Source organism: Papio anubis, chromosome 1, assembly GCF_008728515.1.
Source record: "Papio anubis isolate 15944 chromosome 1, Panubis1.0, whole genome shotgun sequence".
NCBI classification, from domain to species: Eukaryota; Metazoa; Chordata; class Mammalia; order Primates; family Cercopithecidae; genus Papio; species Papio anubis.
This window is the reverse complement of record NC_044976.1, coordinates 114,889,050-114,910,857: the sequence shown is the minus strand read 5'-3', so window position 1 is coordinate 114,910,857 and position 21,808 is coordinate 114,889,050. Positions and strand designations below refer to the sequence as shown.

At 46.9% G+C, this 21,808-nt stretch overlaps 1 protein-coding gene across 4 annotated transcripts in view; it reads left to right on the top strand.

The window, feature by feature from the left end:
* The window catches only part of IGSF3 (immunoglobulin superfamily member 3), a 93,303-nt gene that overhangs the window by 64,682 nt on the left and 6,813 nt on the right, over window positions 1–21,808 (top strand). For all 4 annotated transcript variants that reach the window (XM_003892465.4, XM_003892466.4, XM_017946169.3 and 1 more), the window contains 3 exons: window positions 2,669–3,073; window positions 13,809–14,219; window positions 17,881–18,288. In XM_003892465.4, the coding sequence (XP_003892514.2) occupies window positions 2,669–3,073; window positions 13,809–14,219; window positions 17,881–18,288 (1,224 nt within the window). The remainder of the gene's footprint in view (window positions 1–2,668; window positions 3,074–13,808; window positions 14,220–17,880; window positions 18,289–21,808) is intronic.

Genomic DNA, 21,808 nt, shown 5'->3' with positions numbered 1-21,808 from the left:
AGACACTTTCATTTTATGGAGGAAACTGAGACTGAGACACGTTAAATACGTTGCCTAAGGCTACAAGTTTCTACTACTTAGTGGGGTCCATACCTAACAAAGCTATTCCCTCATTAGCATGGAATGAAAAGATACCTTGAGATTTGCTGAAACCAAAGAAGATTAGATTTGCTTCTCATAGGGTAAAGAGGCTTCTATCAACATTTACCTGCCTGGATAGAATCAGTATATTAAATTTTAAACGACCAGTCTGTGGCTTTGCTGGGAAAGAAACTTGTTATGTGACATCGGTTGTCCTCAGCAACGTTACGTCCCACTCCCCGGGACTGTGTCACCGCTTTCCTTGCAGGTAGGGATGGTGGTGCTTTTGGATACTCCCAGTAAAGATGGCAGCCCCAAGTGGTTTTTGTCCTTAACAGAGTCCTCCATTTTCTTACCCCTCTGAGATTAGAATTACATTTATTTTCTAAAGCTTAATCCTAAAGATTGACCTGCTTTTTGCAGTAATTATACAGCTCAGATTTCTGTCTTAGAAACTTCTTCCAGTGATTGTGTTTCCTGATCAGCTCAGTTCCTGTGTCCATACTCAGCACTGTGTGGACCCAGTGAGGTGGAACGTGGGGGGCAACTTTTGGATGTCCAGTACTGGTAGTTTTTTTTTTTTTTTTTTAACCATCCTGGAAGGTTAGGAATGTCTGATGAGTGATTCGAGTTATGAGGATTGTTTCTCTAGAAGTAATTTATGGTATCAGGTTATCCCCTGAGTTTTTTCTTACTCACCATATGTCTGGTGGTTCTTACAGCCAGGGGCACTGAGAGGCTCTGCCCTGGGATCCGGAGGCCAGCACTGTTCATCTGATCTCCACCACTGAGATACCTCTGGCTAGAGCCATAATCAGGTGGCCCAAAGGACTGAACAAGGAAGAATGGGAGGGCACTCTGGACTAATTAAGGTTGTCTTTTCAGTCTAAAGTTAACAATGACACACATGAATTTTCCTATCAGTATAATTAGATGTGGGTCCCAAATGTACAATGGGCCATTATGACTGTTCAGTTAGAGCAGCTTGGGTGCTCTGTGGCCATGGCATGTGCCCATGTCAGGACTAGACAGTGTCATTTACTTGGAGAAGCACTCTCCCCTTCAGGTGTGAAGGCAGGAGCACCTGCTGTGGGTCCTGTCCCTGAGGTTCTGTCCTACACCACTCTCATGCAACACCTACTACACACAGGTGCACAGTGACCGTCACAGGTGCTTCATGTTTAAGGATGGGCCTCTGTGTCGTAAAGTTTTTTAAAGGGTATATAGAGATAGCTTATGAAATCCAAATTGAAGGTCCAGAGTTTTCAGCAAATTGTACCTATTTGCCAACTTAACCTCACCATAGAAAGCCAAAAGATTCATCCTGTGGCCAGTCTTTCACATACAGAGTTTAAAGTACTTTTTTAAAATTTCTATTTTATTTTTTAACAAAATACTTGACAAAATATATCTCATGTGCCAGGTACTATTTGAAATATTTTACAAACACTGATTTATTTAATCTTCACAGGGACTCATTTTACAGATTGGAAAACAGAGGCAGAGAGAAGTTAAGTAACTTGTTTAATGGAAGTTATCAAAGTCTTGGCTGCTGGCTTCAGAGTCTAGGCCTTTAGCCCCTGTGTTAGGCTTTCCGTGGGTAGAGCAGCCTGAAAAGGCCCCTGGAATCAGTTACATGTGGTTGGAGACTGACTCTGTCATTGACTTACTAAGTGCTTGATATTGGGCAATCTATCTAACCTCTCTCTGCATCAGTTTCTACATCTGCAGGAAGAGATGATGAGCCTGCCTGTTCCACAGGTTTGTTTTGGGGATTCAGTGAAGCATGATGAGAGCAAAGCAGCTGGCACCATGCTCGCACCTAGATAGTGCTCAATACATACTGGCTACTGTTAGCTTTATGATTGTGATCAATGTATGAATATTAAGCGGTATTTCCAGGCTGAAGGAACTCTGAGGTACTCATATTGAGGAGTCAGTGTTAGGGCTTAGCAGTGCTGCCCATTCAATAAGGAATATTGAGAGACTCACAGCGGCTGAGACTGCAGAACCCTGCATTTAGGACAATTGTCCCACCCCACTGGAGGTCCCCACCTGCTTTGTTCTTGGATTTCATGAGGGACGCGGGAGAGGGCCTGGAGGCCAGTTCCATCTGCTTCCCTTCTCAGCACCAGTGCGCTCGGGGACCAGGAAAAGAGGTGTTGGGGCTGTGTGGTTGTGTTTACCTCCTATGCAGTGGAGGAAATTGGCTTTGGGCTTTTCTTTTCCTGTCTTCTCATGGAATCTCAAGACTTCTGGGAGCGACCCTGCCTACATGCAGTCAGTCCCCAAGAGGACTGTGGTGTCTAATTCCAGGGGAGGAGCAAATGCACAAGGATCTTATTGGGAAGGGTTAGGCTAGTGCTGCTCAGGGGGAGCTGTGGTGGGCCTCTCTGTGGAGTCTTGGAAACTCTTGGACTGGGCCTCAGCAGGATACTAAAAGCAACACTAGCCTGAGAGTTCAAAAGGGGCCCCGAGAGCCTCTGCTCCACTTTGCTTGCTTTGCCAGCTGCCCCATTGCTGATGTCACGCTGCCCTGAGAAAGCCACGGGCCTCCTCTGGTTGAATCTTTCTGCTCTCTTTCCAGAAATGGGCTTTGCAGTCACAGCCATCTCCCGGACACCGGGAGTGACGTACAGCGACTCCTTTGACTTGCAGTGTATCATCAAACCCCATTACCCTGCCCGGGTTCCCGTGTCGGTGACGTGGAGGTTCCAGCCGGTGGGCACGGTGGAGTTCCATGACTTGGTGACCTTCACCCGGGACGGAGGGGTCCAGTGGGGGGACAGGTCCTCCAGCTTCCGAACCCGAACTGCCATCGAGAAGGCCGAGTCCAGCAACAACGTCCGCCTAAGCATCAGCCGAGCCAGTGACACGGAAGCGGGCAAGTACCAGTGTGTGGCGGAGCTGTGGCGGAAGAACTACAACAACACCTGGACACGGCTGGCGGAGAGGACCTCCAACCTGCTGGAGATCAGGGTGCTGCAGCCAGGTGAGTGCTGCGGACCTGGGGACTGTGTGCCCATGCTGCCTGAGCAGATGTGAGGGGAAAGGAAAGGTGTGCATGGAGCCCTTAGCATCACTTCCCCCTTTCCCAGCTCTTCATTGAGAGACACTGCAAATCAATAGGAAGTTTTAAGAATCATGCAGTGGACACTTGTATTCCCTTTCCTTGAGAGCCAGTTGTCTGACAGCATTTGTTTTCTTCCTCTGTGTGTGTATTTTGTTGTTTTTGAGCCATTGGAGGGAAAGGTGTGGACATTGGGATACTTCCCCCGAGTACTTCAACATGTAACTCCTAAGAACCTACCCACCCACTGCACCATTATCGCATGCTTGGGGTTTTACGTTAGTGTACTGCTATCACCTACATTTCCCCAGTTGTCCCAATCATGCCTTTTAGAATCCCTTTCCCTTTCAAATCAGGATCCAATCAGGGATCACACATCACATTTGTTATCCTGTCTCTTTAGACTCCTTTAATCTAGAACAGTTCCCTAACCCGTGTGTGTGTGTGAAGACATGCACATTTGTGAAATGCACAGGCCAATTGCTTTAAAGAAAGCCCTTTTCTTAACCTCATCTCCTGTAATCCTCATACAACCATGTGGAAGCGGTATCATTGCCTCCTGTTCACAGGCAAGGAAATTCTGAGTAAAGAGGGAGGGTAATGGGCACCTATTGAGCATCTGCTTTATACGAGGCGCTGAAGGTCAATTACTTTATTAGAATTGCACAACCACCCCAGGAAAGATTTAAGTGACTAGCCTAAGGTCATGTACCCAGTGAATGGTGGAGCCAGGATTTGAACCCCGGTTGAGTTTCTCCCACAATGTTGCCTGCACCCAGGCCCCGTCCAGTTGTATGGGCCCTGAATTTGAGTTCCTTTCTCTATGGAGGCTGAGTCTGTCTAAAAGCAGATCATGAGGATGCATCAATTTGGGGAGCATTAGTCAGTGGGGATTTTTGCAAACACTCTCACCTTCATCAGGCTCTTCTGCTGACATGTGGGAGGAGTTAAGTACATGTAGCTCTTATGGTTTTCCTCTGTCTGTCCTTGTCTCCCGCCAGGTTAGAAGCTGGTGGAGGGTGGAGCCCGGGCGGTTGGCTCCTGTGTTCCTTCCCTTGCCCAGCCCATGCCTCGGCTAGAACAGGCACCTGTGCAGGCAAGGGTGAGGGTTTGACTTTGCAAAGATGGCTGGAACGCTTTGCCAAAAGGATTTTTCTGCCCACTGACAGCCACGGTTAGTGCCAGACCTGGTCTGCTAGACTACTTCAGGTAGCCAAGTGTTGTTTTCAGCAATGTGAGGTTAAATAATGGTCACCTTTGGGTTTCTCCTTCACCTCGTCTAACCCCATAACAGAGTTCTGTTCTGTACCAGATTTTGGAACAAGTGAGTGGTATAAATGATGAGACTGTTCCCTTGGCCAGTGAGAGCCTAAACTTGGGGACGCTTGGGGAAGAGGCTGTTTTGCTTAAGTGGATTTTCAGGTTAATGGAAGGTTAAGCAGAGACGCCATTTTATGTGAACCCTTGTTGTGGAAAATGTCGAGGTACCCACTTGCCTGCATTATTGAGTGGTACATTAGGATTGTAATTGCACCTTTTTTTTTGGTCCCCTCTGGCTCTTAAGGTCAGTTTTCTGAGCAGTAGTGCCCGTCACATGGTTCTGCAGCTGTAGAAGGTAGAGGAGATGCTGACCCCAAGACCTTGTCTGACATTGCCTTTTTGAATACATCCCTCGTATTTGCCTGTTTCTGGTACTACTTGGAATCTAAGACTGGAGTGCCTAAGAGAAGAATCCAGAATTAATTCATTGAAGGTTCTAATTATTTAATGTGTGGTGTTACTAAAGGCACACAGGAAAAAATATGTATGAAGTACCTCTTGGATGCCAGGTTTGTGCCTAGTGCTTTACTCATGTTTTCTTTTTAAATTTATCCCACAACCTAATAACATAGGTGTTTGTATCTCTATTTTGCTAATGAGGAAACCAAGACTTAAAGTGGTTGGGAATCTTGATGGAGGCAAGCCAGCTGGTTAAGTGGCAAAACAGATTTGAGCTGAGATTGGAGCCCAGGTCTCTCTGACTTCTGTAGAGCAAACGTTTTCCTTTATACCATAATTGCCTCCCGGGTAGATAAAGTAGCTGGAGGGTTGGGAGACCCTGGATCTGCTCTGAGGACGTCTTTCGGGTGTCTTGAGTTGGTTTCTGTTGTGTTTTCACTGTAAAGTGAGAATGAACAGTGGTTGGCAGAGGGGACTTAAGAGTATCACCGTACTTGTGCTGTTATGAGGCCTTTACTTAAAGGTGCACAGTAATATACTTTTACGGCCCTTTGGAGGCTAGGAAGAGCAAAGGTGGGTGCTTGAGGCCGTGCAGGACTCCCAGAGGGCGGCTGAGGCACCAGGAGAGTGCATCCCCTTAAGTGTTACTGTCTCTCCTCTGTTAAATATTTATGTGTTTAGCACTTAATATTTTCCAGAGAGCTTCATATGAGTTTTTAACTCTTTTTCCTATCAACTTTGGTGCTGGTGCATTCATTTTGGGGAAATAGAAGTGGAAAAATACATGAGAGCTGACTGTGTGCTGGGGACTATTGGACACTTGGTGTATATTATCTCACTTAATCTTCACTGCAACCCTGGGAGGAACATATTGCTTTCCCATTTTACAAATGAAGTAACAGAGGCTCTGAGAGGTTCTCACTTGCTCAAATTAAACACCTAGTGAGTAAGGGGGGAAGTTGGGATTTGAATCCAGGTGTGCCTTGTTAAAAAGTAATTGAGGTAGGGAGACTTTGACCTTTTTAAAGGCTGTGTAATCAGAGATTACTCTTTCTGCATTCAGTGAATGGTGTCCTTCACAGAAGAATTTTCTCCTTGTAGATTGATGATGTGGAGGAGTTATGGCACTAGTGTTACTGGTAGTAACAACAGTAGCAGCTAATATTCACTGAGCATTTCTTGTAAACCAGTGTGAATGCTTTACACATAATAACTTAGTTCCTCCTTCCTTAATCCATGCAGTGCTGTGAGGGGGACCGTTTTACCCAGCTTCACGGATGAGGACACTGACACAGAAGTTACATAAATTGCCCAGTGTGCCATAGGAAGTGGCAGAGCCAGGATTCAAGTCCAGACAGGCAGTCTGGCTCCAGAGTCCAAGTTCCTAATTTTATTATTGTATGTTCTAGACAAGCGTTTTTCTTCTCAAGAATCCTCTTTGGTACCGTATACTTGTATTTAATGTTTCCTCTCTCTGGTTAACCACCCCTGATTTCCTAATCCCCTTTAGCAAATCCTTAAATTTGTTTTTTTGGAAGTTGGAGTCATAAGACACTCGTGGAGGTTCCTCAAGACAGTTTGCTGATGGTGTAAAAGTTTTATCTTGTGCCTCTTTTAACTCCCGATTCTTCCAGCTTCTGCCACAAGGTGGCTCTAAGACTTGGGGATACTAGAGCTCAGAACCAGCGCTGTCCTCTCTTCCTTTGCTCTCCCTGCATACCTTGCCCCTCAAAACCTAGATTCTTAGCCCTGCTCTGGTGTCTTCCATAGAAATGTCCCCTGCTACCCCTGTTTTAAAGAATATTGTGTTGAATATTCTTATTCTGTCGGAATGAAATAGGAATCCAGGGACTGTTGACTCACGCTGGTCCATTTACCATCAGCCTTCCACTGCTGTGAGATCACTTATCGCAGCAATCTACTTTGTGGTCTGTGCCCCAGACTCGTCCCTGCTGGAGCCCCCTGCTAGTCCTGCCCCCGTATCAGTATTCATCAGAATCTCTGGTTGGATGGCACAGTTGACTTGTTGTGGATGTGTTATTTGACCGTTCCCTGTGCGTGCTTCCTGTTGCAAGTGCACATCCCCAACAGAATCTTCAAGGAATGCTGTCACTCTCACGTTGCCGTTGTTCTAGCTTAGTCTGATCCCCATTGATCACGTAGTGTGACCCCTCCAGGGGCGCTTAGGCAAGACTTTCAGCCAGTTCACATATTTGATTGTTAGCTCTTAATCAGTTCTTTTCTCTTTTAATTGTGAAGCATAATTGCCTTGCTTCCTTCTGATTTTCTTTAGCTCAAAACACCCACCAATTACACATCCCTAAATACAGAAGCAGTAAGGGAAATGTCAGCACTCATTTTCCAAATGTTTACGACAATATCTTGGTTTGGCTATTAAATATTGTACATTAAAATTGACAAAGCCATAAACAAGCTTCCAGGAGGACAGCCTCCGGTGGTGGAAAGCCGACTTGTCAGAGGGTGTATTCTGCTGGGATTTTACTGATGGGCAGTCAGGATGAATATTTAATACTCTCTGGATGTTGCCAAATCGGTTTTCTTCTATTTCTTATTGCTGACCTGGCAGATTGGGATAGCAGAGGGCTTTTCTTTGACTTCCCTGAGTCCAGAGCATGTGAACACTGGCTCTCCTTGTTGCATTCTGATGGGTGACTGGCTGTCCCATCCCTCAGAGGACTGGCCTCTACCTTCTTTCAGGGGAGTCTGGGGTTCTCCTTCTTCCATCCCAGGTGGCTTCTACCTGTTGTCTGTGCCAAGATAGAATGGGCATGAGTGCAAGAGCCCTAAGAGGAGTGCCCAGCCCCTCCCTGATGCCTCAGGCCTGTTGTCATAGTAACACCGGGGCACTTGTTTTTGGCATCAACGAGCCAGGGTCACTGCCCTGCCTGCAGACAGGTAAGGCAGGGTAGGGCGCATCTGGGTTACCTTCATTAGCTCTTTCCACCTGCAGACTCTTGCCACTTTCCCCTTGCCCCTCCCTCCCTGTCTCTCTGCATGCATGTTTGAGCACCTACTAAGTGCCAGGTTGCCATGCTGGTGAGGCTGCAGAGATGGGTGTGTCACGTTCCTGTCTTGCGGGCTCTGTGGGAGGCAGCAGGCCTACGGACAGAGGAGAGCAGAAAAGCATTACAGGTGTGGAGGCAGAGCTAGCACAGGGCAGGGGTAGGGGCCGGAGGTGTGAGGAGGGAGTCGGGTAGGGGTGAGGGCAGTAGGTTGGGAAGGAGGAGTGCAGCATTTCGGGCTCAGAGAAGAGTGTGAATACAGACAGTCACAGAGGGTGGGAGCACATGCTTATTTTGAGATGACTAAAGCATGGGGTCTGGGAGGGGTTCACCCCTAGGCAAGCTGGCAGGGATCAAGAAGTCCATTTTGTACACGGGAGCATGGGGTGAGGGTGGGCATATGTAATAGCTAAAAGCAAGGACAGACCAGACAGCCTGGGTTTGAATTCCAGCTCTACCACTGAGCCAGCTGTGTGACTGTGGGCAAGCGTCTTTATAAAATTGGGAATAATATTTATTTCATAGGATTGGTGAGGACCAAATAGTTAATATTTATAAAGTGCTAGCATAGTGCTGAGCACATAGGACCAGATGAAAGTTTGCTAAATAAATAAGAATATCCTAAACTCAGAAATAGGACTTTAGCTCATACTCAGATCATATACTCCATTTTTGTAATAATTTATATTCCCTTTACCCAGAAATGAAATTAATATACAATATAACATTCCTAATCATATCATCTTTAAAATTTGCTATACTCTCCTAGTTGTGGGATAAAGAAAGTTTCTTTAAAAAAGTAGTTCATAGTAAAATAATGTGTTTCAATGTGTAAATGCTCAGGACAGCTATGCTGGGGGCACAGTCACAGTCAACGCTGCCTCTAAATGCACACTGACAGTCACTGTATCAGACTTGGCACCCCGAGCAGGACTGCCATCCCGACAGGGTTTCCGAAGTCCTGAGTAAGTCTTGCTACAATTCTGAACAAAACAAAGGAAAATCTTCTCTTGACTGACCTGGCACATATTAAAACTATGCAAAATAAAAGTATTATGATGATAGTAAAATGAATGTAGGTTCTAGACTCAGAGGCATAAGTTTTGCCCATATGAATGTCATTCGAAAGTCACACAGGACACGAGGCAGAGTTTTGTTGCATGGAGTTGTCCCAGATAGGATTTTACATCTTCAATGGCTTTATTCCATTGAATATATACCCCTCCCCAAATCAATATGGCAACCAGAGACCTGCTTGCGATTAGCTGCTTTATTGAGAACTGCTGTCATGGGCTGTGGGGTGGGCAGCCGTGGGCAGTAGCATGCCCTGCTTGCCATTTAGGAAAATCTCCTGACTGTGGTTAGGCTGAGAGGGAGGGATGCAGGCCAATTATAAGAGTATGAGAAAGAGATCACTGGGGCCCAAATAGGGAATGGTCATGTGGAGAGAGCAGAGAGCCAAGGGGTGTTAAGGACAGAGGGACTCAGGGGTAGTAACAGTTTGACTGGCAGGCAGCCATGCCACTGGCTTCCCAGGCAGCTCACCCTGCATTCTCTCCTTGTCTCTCATCTGACTTGCTTCCCTCCACTTGAAACATGTCTCCTGCCACAGCCACTGGCCGCCTCTATCTCTGGCATTACTGTCTTCTTTCATAAAGAGCAGTGTCTTCCTCCACACCACTGCACAGAACCCGCTCTCTTCAGACTTACCGGCAACCACCTCAGCAGCACGGCTGTGGCTTCTCAAACTTGAGTGTGCATCAGAATGGACTGGAGGGCTCATAAGACTGCAGGTTGCTGAGCCTCACCTGCAGTTTTTCTGACTTAGCAGGGGCTGGCAGATTCCCAGGTGATGCTGATCTGCAGATCCATGGCGTGCACCCTGAGGGCCACAGGTGGTCAGGATGAAGTGCAAGCTCCAGGCCCTTTGCAGTGTGGCCGAAGCTTACCTTTCTAACCTCATCCACTGCACCTGAGCACGTGCTCCTCCCTGAATAGACTGCACAGGGTAATTGTCCTCTTTCCTCACTTGTGCTCTCTCTTTGACGTGCCCTTTCACTCTCCTTCTCTGCTTGTTTCACAGGGCCTAGCTCAGAGGCCACATACCTTTCGAAATGTTCTCTCTTCTATCAAAATCAGAATTGCCTCTCCTTTGAAAAAAGTAACCACATTTATTCAACCATTCATTGATTAGTTTAACAATGATTGGGTCAGAGTCCCTGCCCTGAATATGCTTAGAATTTTGTAAGAGAAGACTGTTGAAAAATTACCTTCGTTGTAAGGCAGCAGTAACAGAGCTATAGTGGAGCGTAAGGGAATCCTTTATTGAAGACATAAATGAGTTTTGAGTGAGAAGAGCACGCACAGAGTGGAATCCGAAGGGAGGGTAGGCTGGCTGAGAAAGCTGCTGCTGGTCTCCGCTACGGAGTTCTTCCCTCTTCCTGATGTCTCACCTTGAAACCACCCTATCCTGGCTTGTAACAAACACAACAGCCTCTCCTACGATGCAAAACACAGATCTTTCAAGTTTTAATCAGAAGCCTGGGAAGGAAACTCTCCAGTTGCAGAAAGAAAGGGCCATTCCCTTAAGCAGGGCCCGGCCCCTGGGGGCTGCTGTGAACTCGGCTGCTGGCGTGAGCTGGAGCGGCTCTCTCTTCCTGTCTCTTGCTGGATTCTTTCTTCCTCCTGCCAATTAGTCTTTTCTTTCACGTCTGCATTTATGGCCTCTCAAAGTCCATTCACTCACACGGCTAAGTCCAGGGTTTCTCAGGTTTGAAGCTACTTTCTTTCACGTCTGCATTTATGGCCTCTCAAAGTCCATTCACTCACACGGCCAAGTCCAGGGTTTCTCAGGTTTGAAGCTACGTGTGAATCACCTGGGGATCTTGTTAAAGTGCAGATTCTGATTTACTGGGTCTGGGGTGGGGCCTGAGAGTCTGCATTTCTAACAAGCTCCCAGTGCTGCTGATCCAAGAACAGCACTTTGAACAGGAAGATTGCCACTTATGCTTGACAACTCCCAATCTAAGTGTTGAACTTTGAACTTGGGACAAGGCACAGAAAACAAAAAGGAATGAGAATAGCTAAAATTCACTGGGTGTTTGTTGTATACCAGGTTCTGTGCTAAACTCCTTTTATAGACAATTGCTTTTAGTCTGCACAAAACTCCTAATGGAGATAGAGACATATTGTTCTTATTTTGAAGATGAAAACACCTGTGGTCTCTGAGCGGGCAGGGCTCTCCTAGCCCTGCGGAGGAAGGTGGTGCACTCAAGCTGTACACCGCCCAGGGCAGGGCTGTGGCAGGACATGGGAGGGATCCTTAATTGTATGTGGAGATTCCAGTCTCCCCCGTGCCTCAGGAAAGGTCCTACCTGCCCTGGAGATGTGGGAGGAAATCCAGAGCATAGAACAGGAGCTGACCCCTTGCCCACCTGTCAGACATACACCAAATTTTAAAAATGCCTCTCTTTCAAGCTTCTCAACACTTCACAATATTTTGACATGGGAAGAAAAAAAAATGGAAATGCTTTGAAACATTTCTCTTCCTTGGATTCTTGTTCTCAGACCATGTGACTGAATAGAAGTTTCGTCATAGGATTCCAGTTTAACATATGCAGTTACTATAGCAATTGAGGTTTCCTTAGTAACAGTTGCAAAAATAATCTGGCCCCAATTAATAATACATTTTAAAGCTCTTTCTACTCCATTGCTGAACAACCCAGTTTTTTTGGCGAAGAACCAGATAATTCAGGTGGTGTCATTTGCACTGATATAGATATCATTTGCATGCGGTGAATTGGGTTGGAAAGGAATGAAAAGGGAGCCGGTTGTTTCAAGTATTATATGAATCCAATCTGAAAAGTCGACTGGCAAGCGAATGGGAATCTCGTTTCCAGAGCTTGGGAGCTTAATGGTAAACCCTGTCCTGGATTCCTAATGTGCCCTAGAGGGCTTCCTGTGTTTGAAGAAGGAGAAGGCAGAAGATTGGACTTGCTAACAAAAAAGATGAACCCGGGAGGGTGGGGCTGTGGCACACAGGATTTCTCTCTAAATGGTGCCTGGTGTGTTCTTGATGGTGTGAGAAGGTCTGTGGGTTTGTGAATTCAACAGGTCTTCCTGGAGAGAATGTCTGATTCACCGCTGGGAGATGCTCCTCAGTGCTGCTCAGTCATGGCATTGGGAATTGGACTCTGCCACACCTTGGCTTGCTAAATCCTTCCATCCATTCAGAATATTTGTCTCTGTTATAGGGAGACCAAGTGGCAGTCTGTGGCTTTCACAAGTTTTGATTTCGTGATGCATGGGACTCAACCCTTGATGCTGCCAAACCAAGCTTAAGCAAGCTGGCAGGCCAGGGTCATGACCAGTGGGCTGGGTCCTGGGTCTAGATGCAGTTCCCTGGGTTGAGCTGGACTAAAGAAACAGAGTCTGACCAGCAAAGTGCTGGAGCCTGGCCAGGCATCCCTCCCCTGCCCCTGCCCTCCACACAAGTTCAGCTGGAGGAGGCCCAGGTTGCCGTACCTGGGTGGAATCTGCACCCTGCCCCTGCTTTCTTTCTCAGCTGGGAAGTGGTTTGGTCCCTGTGGCCGAAAAACAGTGTGAAGAGAGTGGTGGAGGTGGAACAATGCTTGTACTATTAGTTCCCTAAGAGGAACTTAGAATTTTTTTTTTTTTTTCTCATTTTTAGTAGCGGGAGAGGGTGGGTGGGTGGGTGGGGGAACGCAGAGCTGAGGTTAATGATAATGGCGTGGGTAAGATCTCAAATCACCTTCCTAAGATGGATTTCATTACACCTTGGCTTCTTGCCAGTAGCTGCTGGGGAGGCGCTCCACAGGCTGCCCTCTTGTCTGTTTTTGGAGTGGGACAGTGAGGAGGAGGGAGGACTACAGTTGGCTTTGCCTTGTCCCATGGTTTGCTGTCTTCTTGGCCTTTTCTCTCACTCCCGCAGAGGAAGCCGCCTCCCCCCCAGCATCCTCTATTTACCTGTTGCTGTGTTTCTCCAATGCGTTCTCATTCGCTCACCCACTCATTCACCTATTTCAGCAAGCACTGATTGAATGCTTTCCTGGACCAGGCGCTGTGCTAGACTCTGGGGCTGCATCGATGAGAATGTCCACTAGGCAGTCCACCCCATGAGGGCTGGGACTCCGGCTTACTCTTCAGGGCATCCCCAGCACTTGGCATCCTGTGGGAAACCGAGTGGGCCTCTGTAAATACTGGCTGATTGAGTGGAAAGAGCCTGATCCCTGCCCTGGGGGAGCTCACCATCTAGGATATGGGAGAGAGATATGAGGACACACAGCCCAGAGATATATAGAGGGTGCTGATGAAGGGTATCGAGCCCAGGGGGACGGGAGTGAGGGGTAAGTGGAGAGAAGGGTCAGGGTGGGAGGTGGCAGAAGGAGACAGGCAGAGAGGACAGCAAGGCAAAGGCCAGCGCTCAGGGGAAACTGCACCAGGTGCGTGTGCCTGTGGAGGGTGCTTGAGGGTGAGTCGTGAGAGATGAGTCAGGACACTTGGGTGAAGGCCAGATCCTGAAGGGACTTTGTGCTGTGAAAAGGAATTGTTTCTCTCTAGCCCTTAGGTAGTTCGGAGCCATTAAACTTTTCAAGCAGAGACCTGATATAGCTAGATTTGTATTTCAGCGGGATCACCCCAGGAGGCCCTGTGATGGTGGGCTGTGCAGGCAGCGGAGAGGGGAGAGATGGTGAAGGCCTAAACCAGGGATATGGCAAGGAGGAGATGGGGAAGGATGTTTAGGGGTGGCCTAGGCTCCGTGCTGCCTTCCGCACACTGAAGCCAGTCGGTGTTAAATCCCCCAGGAACTGTGCTGGAGGAAACCCGGCCTGGAGGTGGATGGGCCATGTTTCTGGGAGTGTGTGGCGATTCCTCTGTTCCTCTTTCCTTTGCAGTGACAAAGCTGCAGGTGAGCAAATCAAAGAGGACCCTCACCCTGGTGGAAAACAGGCCCATTCAGTTGAACTGCTCAGTCAAGTCTCAGACCAGCCAGAACTCCCACTTTGCGGTGCTCTGGTACGTCCACAAGCCCTCGGATGCCGACGGCAAGCTCATCCTGAAGACCACCCACAACTCCGCCTTCGAATACGGCACTTACGCCGAGGAGGAGGGCCTGAGAGCCAGGCTCCAGTTTGAGAGGCATGTGTCGGGGGGTCTGTTCAGCCTCACGGTCCAGAGAGCCGAGGTCAGCGACAGCGGCAGCTACTACTGCCACGTGGAGGAGTGGCTGCTGAGCCCCAACTACGCCTGGTACAAGCTGGCAGAGGAAGTTTCTGGGCGCACAGAAGTCACTGTGAAACAGCCAGGTAAGGCCGCATGGCACGGCTGTCCTGGGCCAGTGGGTTTAGTGCAGAGACTGCCTGGGGGTGGGTGGGGCTCTATGGGGCTGGTGTGGAGAGACTGTCTGCAAGGTGCATGCTGGTTGTGGTTGCAGGTACACAGACCATCGCCCTAGCACACTGCAACCCCATCCATTTTACCTGCAGTGGGTTCTGATGCTGATGGCAGACTCATGGAAACATCCTTGACTCTGCTTCTGTGAACACCATCTTCACCAAGGAGCAGGGCGGCTGTGGTTAGCAAAATGTGGCAAGGCAGGGTTCATGGCAGCTCCTGAATCTCCTTCTGGGTTTGCAGTTTGCACCCTGAATCTTGGGCTGCCACCAGCTTCACACCCAGAGTTCCTACCTAGAAGGCATTTTCTGGTTTTATGCATCTGTATCCCCCTTCTTCCTTAGCTCCCAGCCCAGCCCAGACAAGCCCTTCCTATCTCCAAACTGAATCATTCCTCCTCTGGCCCTTTGACCCCGTGGTGTAGCCCTTATTCCTCTGCCTCACAGGTGGCACTAAACCTCTGCCAGAATGCTTCCAGAGAGGGAGAGTTACTCACTCCGCAAGCCTCAGTTCCACTTTTGGGCAGCTCTGATTGTTAAAAAGTTCACCGTCCCGTAATTTCCCATTTTAGATCTGCCTCTGGAACAACCGAAGAGAGGTCTGGGTCATTTCCTTTCAAATACATGAAGTGTAGGCCCCTCTCCGTCTCCCCTTCTCTGTTAAAGATCTCTAGTTCTTTCAACTTCTTCTCACATAGTGGAGCCTTAAGGGCCTCTCCATCCCTCATTCTCACATCCCTACAATTTGTTGTTGTCGCTGCCTATCCTTCCTGATGGGCCATAGGAGGTGCTGTGTTACCACTCAGAGTCTCATCTCCATGCCTTTGCTTGTGCTGCCCTCATTGTCTGGAATGTGTTTCTCCTGCTGCTTCTCCCTTGTCTTCACCTCATCCCTAAGACTTCATCCAGCACCACCTCCAAGAAGCCTACCCTGATTTCTCCTATACCAATAGGGGTCCCTTCTAAAATACAGAGTCTAATAATGGTTTGCATTTCTTCTATACTACACTGTAAGCATGTTGAGGACAGGGCTCTATCTTATATCTTCAGCCACTGGCATGGTACTTTTAGTAAATATTGGTTGAATAAGGAATAAATGGTTGCTTTCCTTGAACACCTTAAGGCCTTTGTACTTACTGTTCTCTTAGCCTGGAACATGTTGGCCATAGATATTCATTTGTCTTGCGCTTCTGTGAAGGGGGATTCCTAGCTCATTTTAACTTAAATGTAGCCCCCTTGTCACTCTAGATTTCCTTTCCCCGGCCCTTTCACAACACATATCACCACCTGACATTCTGTTAATTTACTTATTCATATATAAGTAATTATGAAGTATTTACTTATAATTGATTTATCGGTTACTATGTTTTATTATTTTTTTACTGGAATGTATATATATACACATTTGTTTTCTATCTCTTCTACTAGAATTGAAGCCTCCTGAGTAAGCCTAGGGACTTGGTTTTCTTCACTATTACTTGTCTCCTAAGGAGGTCTATTCAGTAAGCCAGTGGAACTCGATACCAGACTCCAGATGTGGCCTGTCCCCTGCTGAATGCAGTGGGTCTGTTCCCCTCCTTTGCCTGAGGATATGATATTTCCAGAGATTCTCACTGACCTCACAGTGGCATTTTCTGCTAACCTCTGCTGGTGCGTTAAACAGGAAGCTCTGGTCTGAAGTGATTCCCGTTGGCATTTTCGGTGACCTATGTCCTGACTTCAGGCCAGTCCCTGGGGCTTTTGAAAATGGAAGGTTGTCATTAGGCCTACCAGTGTTCTTTTGGTTCCTATTTTTGATCTGTTTTCAGTTCTGATTATTTTCTCTACTGAAAGAACATGAGCACCCCCACCACTCTGCATTTCCGTTCTAGTCATCATCATTTTTTCCTTTCCTCATTTGTACTGGAACCAAGAGATTCTTGGAGGATCCTAAATTTATTGAGGAGAGTTCCCTCTCTGAGACTACAGTCAAGCTAAGTGGGATAGTGCGGAAGGACTAGTAGGATCCCCCTCAACACATTTAGTGAAGTCTCTGTTACAGTGAACTTTAACACTGTAAACATGGAACTCAGAGGACACCGAGTAAAACAGCTTTCCCCGTTTCAGTTGACAGTTTTGATTTGTGTCGTTTTCTTTCTTTTTTCTCTGCTTCTAGTTTTTTTCTTTTCCCTGCTGAGAAAGCCTACACTTACAGAGCTTTTGGAAAATACACACACACACACACACACACACACACACACACACACAACTGCCCCAAACAAAACAAAACTCAACAAAAAAATAACCTTTCAACCCTGAGACAACCAGAGTCAATATCTTCTTTTATTTTTTGGATGGTGAAGGAGAAAGGGAGACTGGTTATTTAAAATATATTTTGTTGTTTTGTATTTTCTGACTTTTTAATTCCAGAAGTAATCATGAATGTTGTAAAACATCCAGGCAGTATTGAAGTGTGGAGAAAGTAAGGAATGAAAGTGCCCATCCTCCCCTCCTCTGATGTCACTCAGAAGTCTCATTCCTGAGGTGCTACTGTGCATTCATAGTGTCACAGCTTCTAGATATCTCTGGTCCTGATAGACTTATTTGGGCCCCTGTGAAATTACAAGCATGCCATCGGGGCATGCTATCATTTAAGACATTTTTCTACTGGAGGAGACTCTGCTTGGCTGAGTTTTCAAAGCACCCAGTTCTACCAGTAACAATCTTTTCTTTTTCTTTTTTTTTTCATTTTTTTGAGACAGAGTCTCACTCTATTGCCCAGGTTGGAGTGCAGTGGCACGATCTTAGCTCACTGCAACCTTCACCTCCAGAGTAGCTGGGATTACAGGCATATACCACCACACCCGGCTAATTTTTGTATTTTTAGTAGAGATGGGGTTTCACTGTGTTGGCCAGGCTGGTCTCAAACTCCTGGCCTCAAGTGATCCACCCACCTCGGCCTCCCAAAATGCTGGGATTACAGGCATGAGCCACCTTGCCCGGCAGTCTTTTCTTTACTGATGTCATACTAGTTCCATTCCCAACCTAAGAGGGAACCTGTGTGGGTTTTTGTAAGGAAATTGAGGACTATAATTCTTAGGGCTAACACATGAACAGATTAAACTGGGTTTCCCCTGAAGTTCTTTTGTGGTTGGCAGCTCATCATTTTCTAGCCATCATATGGTCAGTTTTAAAAGTTTACTCTTGCTTTTCAGAGGTTTCTCACCATCCCCTTCCCTGGCCCCTCCCGGCCACCTGCCTCGGCCAGCCATATGCTTTGTGGTCCGTTGTCATTTGGATGTGCAGTCTCTACAGCTTGCACTAATCCTCCTGTGAGCATCAGAAGTGATGAGGACTATGACTTTGGGACAGCTGTTACTGTAACATTGAACTCCTTGAAACCCAGGCATTCTAACACATGATCAAGGAACTCAGAATGTTCAGGGAGCCACATCTGAGAAACGTTTCTCCTAATGGAGTGTGTGCTGCCGTCCTTCTGTATTTGGAAGGCACCCATTCACGTACCCTGGGAAAGGGTGCATACGAATTGCTTGTTGTTCTCTTGTCACTGATGTCTCTTTCCTTACTGTTCCAGACAGCCGCCTGAGGCTCAGCCAAGCCCAGGGGAACCTGTCGGTTCTGGAGACCCGGCAGGTGCAGCTGGAGTGTGTGGTTCTCAACCGTACCAGCATAACCTCCCAGCTCGTGGTGGAATGGTTCGTATGGAAGCCCAACCACCCTGAGCGGGAGACCGTGGCCCGCTTGAGCCGTGACGCCACCTTCCACTACGGAGAGCAGGCAGCCAAGAACAATCTGAAGGGGCGGCTGCATTTGGAGAGTCCTTCCCCTGGCGTGTACCGGCTTTTTATCCAGAACGTGGCTGTGCAGGACAGCGGCACTTACAGCTGCCACGTGGAGGAGTGGCTGCCCAGCCCCAGTGGCATGTGGTATAAGCGGGCAGAGGACACCGCTGGGCAGACAGCTCTGACAGTCATGCGACCAGGTGAGAGTCCATGTCCCCAAGCTTCCACTTCCTCTGGTGTTTCCCATTTAAGTAAACTATTTTATGCACTGGATAAAATTAGTTTATTAATAAATTATTTGCAGTTAAATATATGAGTGTCTACATATGTATGCATTTATATTCAAAATTGCCTGAAATTTTTTTTCTTGTGAATGGAAAATTGCACATCTGGCTTTGGCATAAGGTGATTTGATTTATTAATTAGAATAAAATCTGGCCATTCATTTTTCCAGGTCATAGAATATTTCCTTTTTCCAGACTTGAACAAATGGTGGATATGACAAAAATCTTGAAACAATAACCATGTTGTTAAGAAAATTTGGCTTGTGGATTGTCAGTGGAAAATAATCGATTTACATGCTTCAAATAGAAAATAATGAATTGTGTGCAGCCTTCACTCTTTGACTTCCAATAATTTTTTTTTTTTGAAATGGAGTCTCACTCTCTCACCCAGGTTGTAGTGCAGAGTGCAGTGACGCTATCTCGGCTCACTGCAACCTCCACCTCCCAGATTCAAGCGATTCTCCTGCCTCAGCTTCCCGAGTAGCAGGGACTACAGGCATATGCCTCCACACCCAGCTAATTTTTGTATTTTTAGTAGAGACGGGGTTTCACCATGTTGGCCAAGCTGGTCTTGATCTCCTGACCTCGTGACTGTCCTCCCACCGCTCCGGCCTCAGCTTTTGAAAGTGCTGGGATTACAGGTGTGAGCTACCGCGCCTGGTCCCAATAATTTTGTTAGTACTAACAACTATTCTGTGTGGCCTTTTGTTTTTCTTGCCTTTATTGCTGTTTCTAAATATCTAAATGCATATAATTACTAGATATAATTGTTGTTGCACATTTAAACACATAATTAAAGCTACGGTGTGTAGGATTCCCATGTCCTTTGCAACATCACAGCATCATCCATTCATATTAGAATGAAAAGTCGATGGTTCCTGTAAGGACCTGGAGCAGAAGTGAATTTGTGACCCCATCAGTATCTTGTTTGTTTTCTGAGCATCCTGACATTCACATTTGTGGCCTGGGGCACTACTGGAAGTTTTCATCACGTCTTTATATCTGAGTAGAGCAGCTCATTTTGTTGGTGGAACATTGGATCTCCAGGGTGGTGTCCCTTACGTCATGGAACATGCTTCAGGGAAGCGCTGCAGCCTTGGTTACAGGAAATGGGCAGTATCTCACTCGCCTGTGTCTTGCCTAAGCTGCAGGGGAAATCACCTCCACTTTGAGTTAGCTCCTATTTTTCCATGAGCTTTTATTTATTTATATATATGTTTTGCTTTTTACCTTGCCTAGAAATGGCTGCATGTTTTTTCCCAAAGGTGAAATTGAGAGAATGGCAGCTGAGTGCCCCTGCCTCAACTCCCACCCATGCTGCAAGTCACCACTGAGGCCCCCAGATGGAGTGGGAGGAGACAGATGTTTATTGAGTACAGCTACATCCCAGCCATAGTTAGGAGACTTATGTTCAGTCTTCACAATAACCCTGAGTGGTAAGGTTTACTCATGAGGAACCAAAGCTTGGAGCAAATCACCACCCAGCTAGCAGGTGAAGGCGGAGTGACCACCCAGGCTTCCCTCCTGCCACACTGTGTGCTTCCAACATGGACCGGAACCGTTAGCCTTGTGTCTGCCTCCTGTTCAACCCTGTGAGCAAGCCTGGATCAGCCTCTGCCTTCCCGTCCATTTGTCCATCTGTCCCTGATTGCATAGGTTGATTGTACTAATTACAAAACAATGGAAAACAGAAAAGTATAATTTTGAAAAGAAAAGTTAGCCATAATCTCACGGCCTACAAATATCTACTATTAATAATTTGGTGTATATTTTTTGATCTTTGCCTCATGTCTTCATATTTCCTCTGTAAGCAAAGTCAGGATCTTACTGTTTTATGTGATCTTTTTTCCCACTCAACTTTCTTTTATGAGCATTTTTCCATGTCTGTGAAAGCATTTCATAGCCACCATTTTTACTGGTTTCGTAACGTTCATTGTGCAGATGTACTTCAAAGATTTTTTTTTTGGAGGGGTATGTTAAACACATGGAAGACTTGAAATAATGTAGCTCTAAAAGTATTGTTAGGAAAATAATCACCTTCGGCTGCTGAGGGTTGACATTCACTATAATCTGAAATACATGGAAGGAAGGGCTCCCACCCTCACTAAGATTGCAGATGAGTCGATTAGTAGTTGTGTTTGGCACACACAACTGGGGAAGGGAGAAAACCACAATCATCACACACAGGCCAGGAATCGGCGGTCACAGTGAGAGCCAGGGGAGCTGTTAGCATCACACAGACAGCAGTGGCAGAAGTCGGCATCTTTCTGTGGCTTATACTTGGAAAAGAAGAGAGTATTAAAGTCCAAACAGGGAATAGGGTTGGCATATTCTAGAAGGGGGCAGATGCAGGGAACCAAATTGGTAGAGAAACATGTTAAGGGAAGAGAGATTGTGGGAAGGTGGAAATTAATTTCTTTCAAAAAACCTGTATTGAGTCATTTATGCAGGCAAGGCATTTGAAGGGGCCAAGGAAAATGTTAACTGGTTAAAAGAGAAGAAAGCAAAAGGAGAGTGAAGAGGGAGGAGGCGTTTCGAGCTAAATGCCTGATGGTCTCTAGCTATCTTGCCCCTGGCCATGAAAAGTTCCATTGCACATTGCCCAGGGCCACGTCCCTTGATACCTTAGCCAGTCACCAGGAGCCTGAGGATACTATGTTTAGACTCTGGAGGAGAAAAGCACGGGATGGGGCGTGTGGGGTCTCCCCTTGGTCTGTAGTAGGGCTCTCCAATGGCCTGGGAGTTAGAACTGAGGAGTTGAGTGAGTTTGAGTTACCTGTGAACTGATTGAATAGTCCCCACCCGGCCATTTTCTGTTCTCAAGCATGTTCTTGTCCCTGAGAGAGCTGGGCCTGCCACCTGTAGCTGGTTACTGAGCCCTCCTGTGCCAGCAGTGCACACTGAGATTCCAGGTGGGTGCAGGAGGCGGGTGCAGAGGGGCTTGGCAGAGCCCCCACAAGAGTAATGGAAAGCCCAGCTTTGTGTTCACCTGTGAGCGACACTAAGCCTATTGGTTGAAAGCCCAGGACCATACTTGGAAAGTGCTCCTATTTGGTCTTCATCCAAGTAGGATCTGATTTGGTATCTCTACTTTGGTTTACATTACATTGGCACCTTTCACGAACATTTCATAAACAGAGCCAAAGGGAGGCCTTTTAGGAGTTAGGGAGTGAATTATTTGTTTAGAACATACCACAGTGAGCCAGAAAAAAAAAAAAAGCAAAACAGATTTGAGTCTTTTGGCATCTGTGAGATGTGATTCACCTGCTTGGGGTCCCTCTCTGTGTACTCTGTGTCTCCCGCCTAAGTGGGGAGGACACTTTGCGTACATCCTCCTGAGACATCTGTGCTCACAGGGAAGGGCCCTTTCAACCTTATCGTCTGTTATTTGGCTTTAATCCTTGGAGAGATATTGATCTCCTTGGGTTCACTGTGT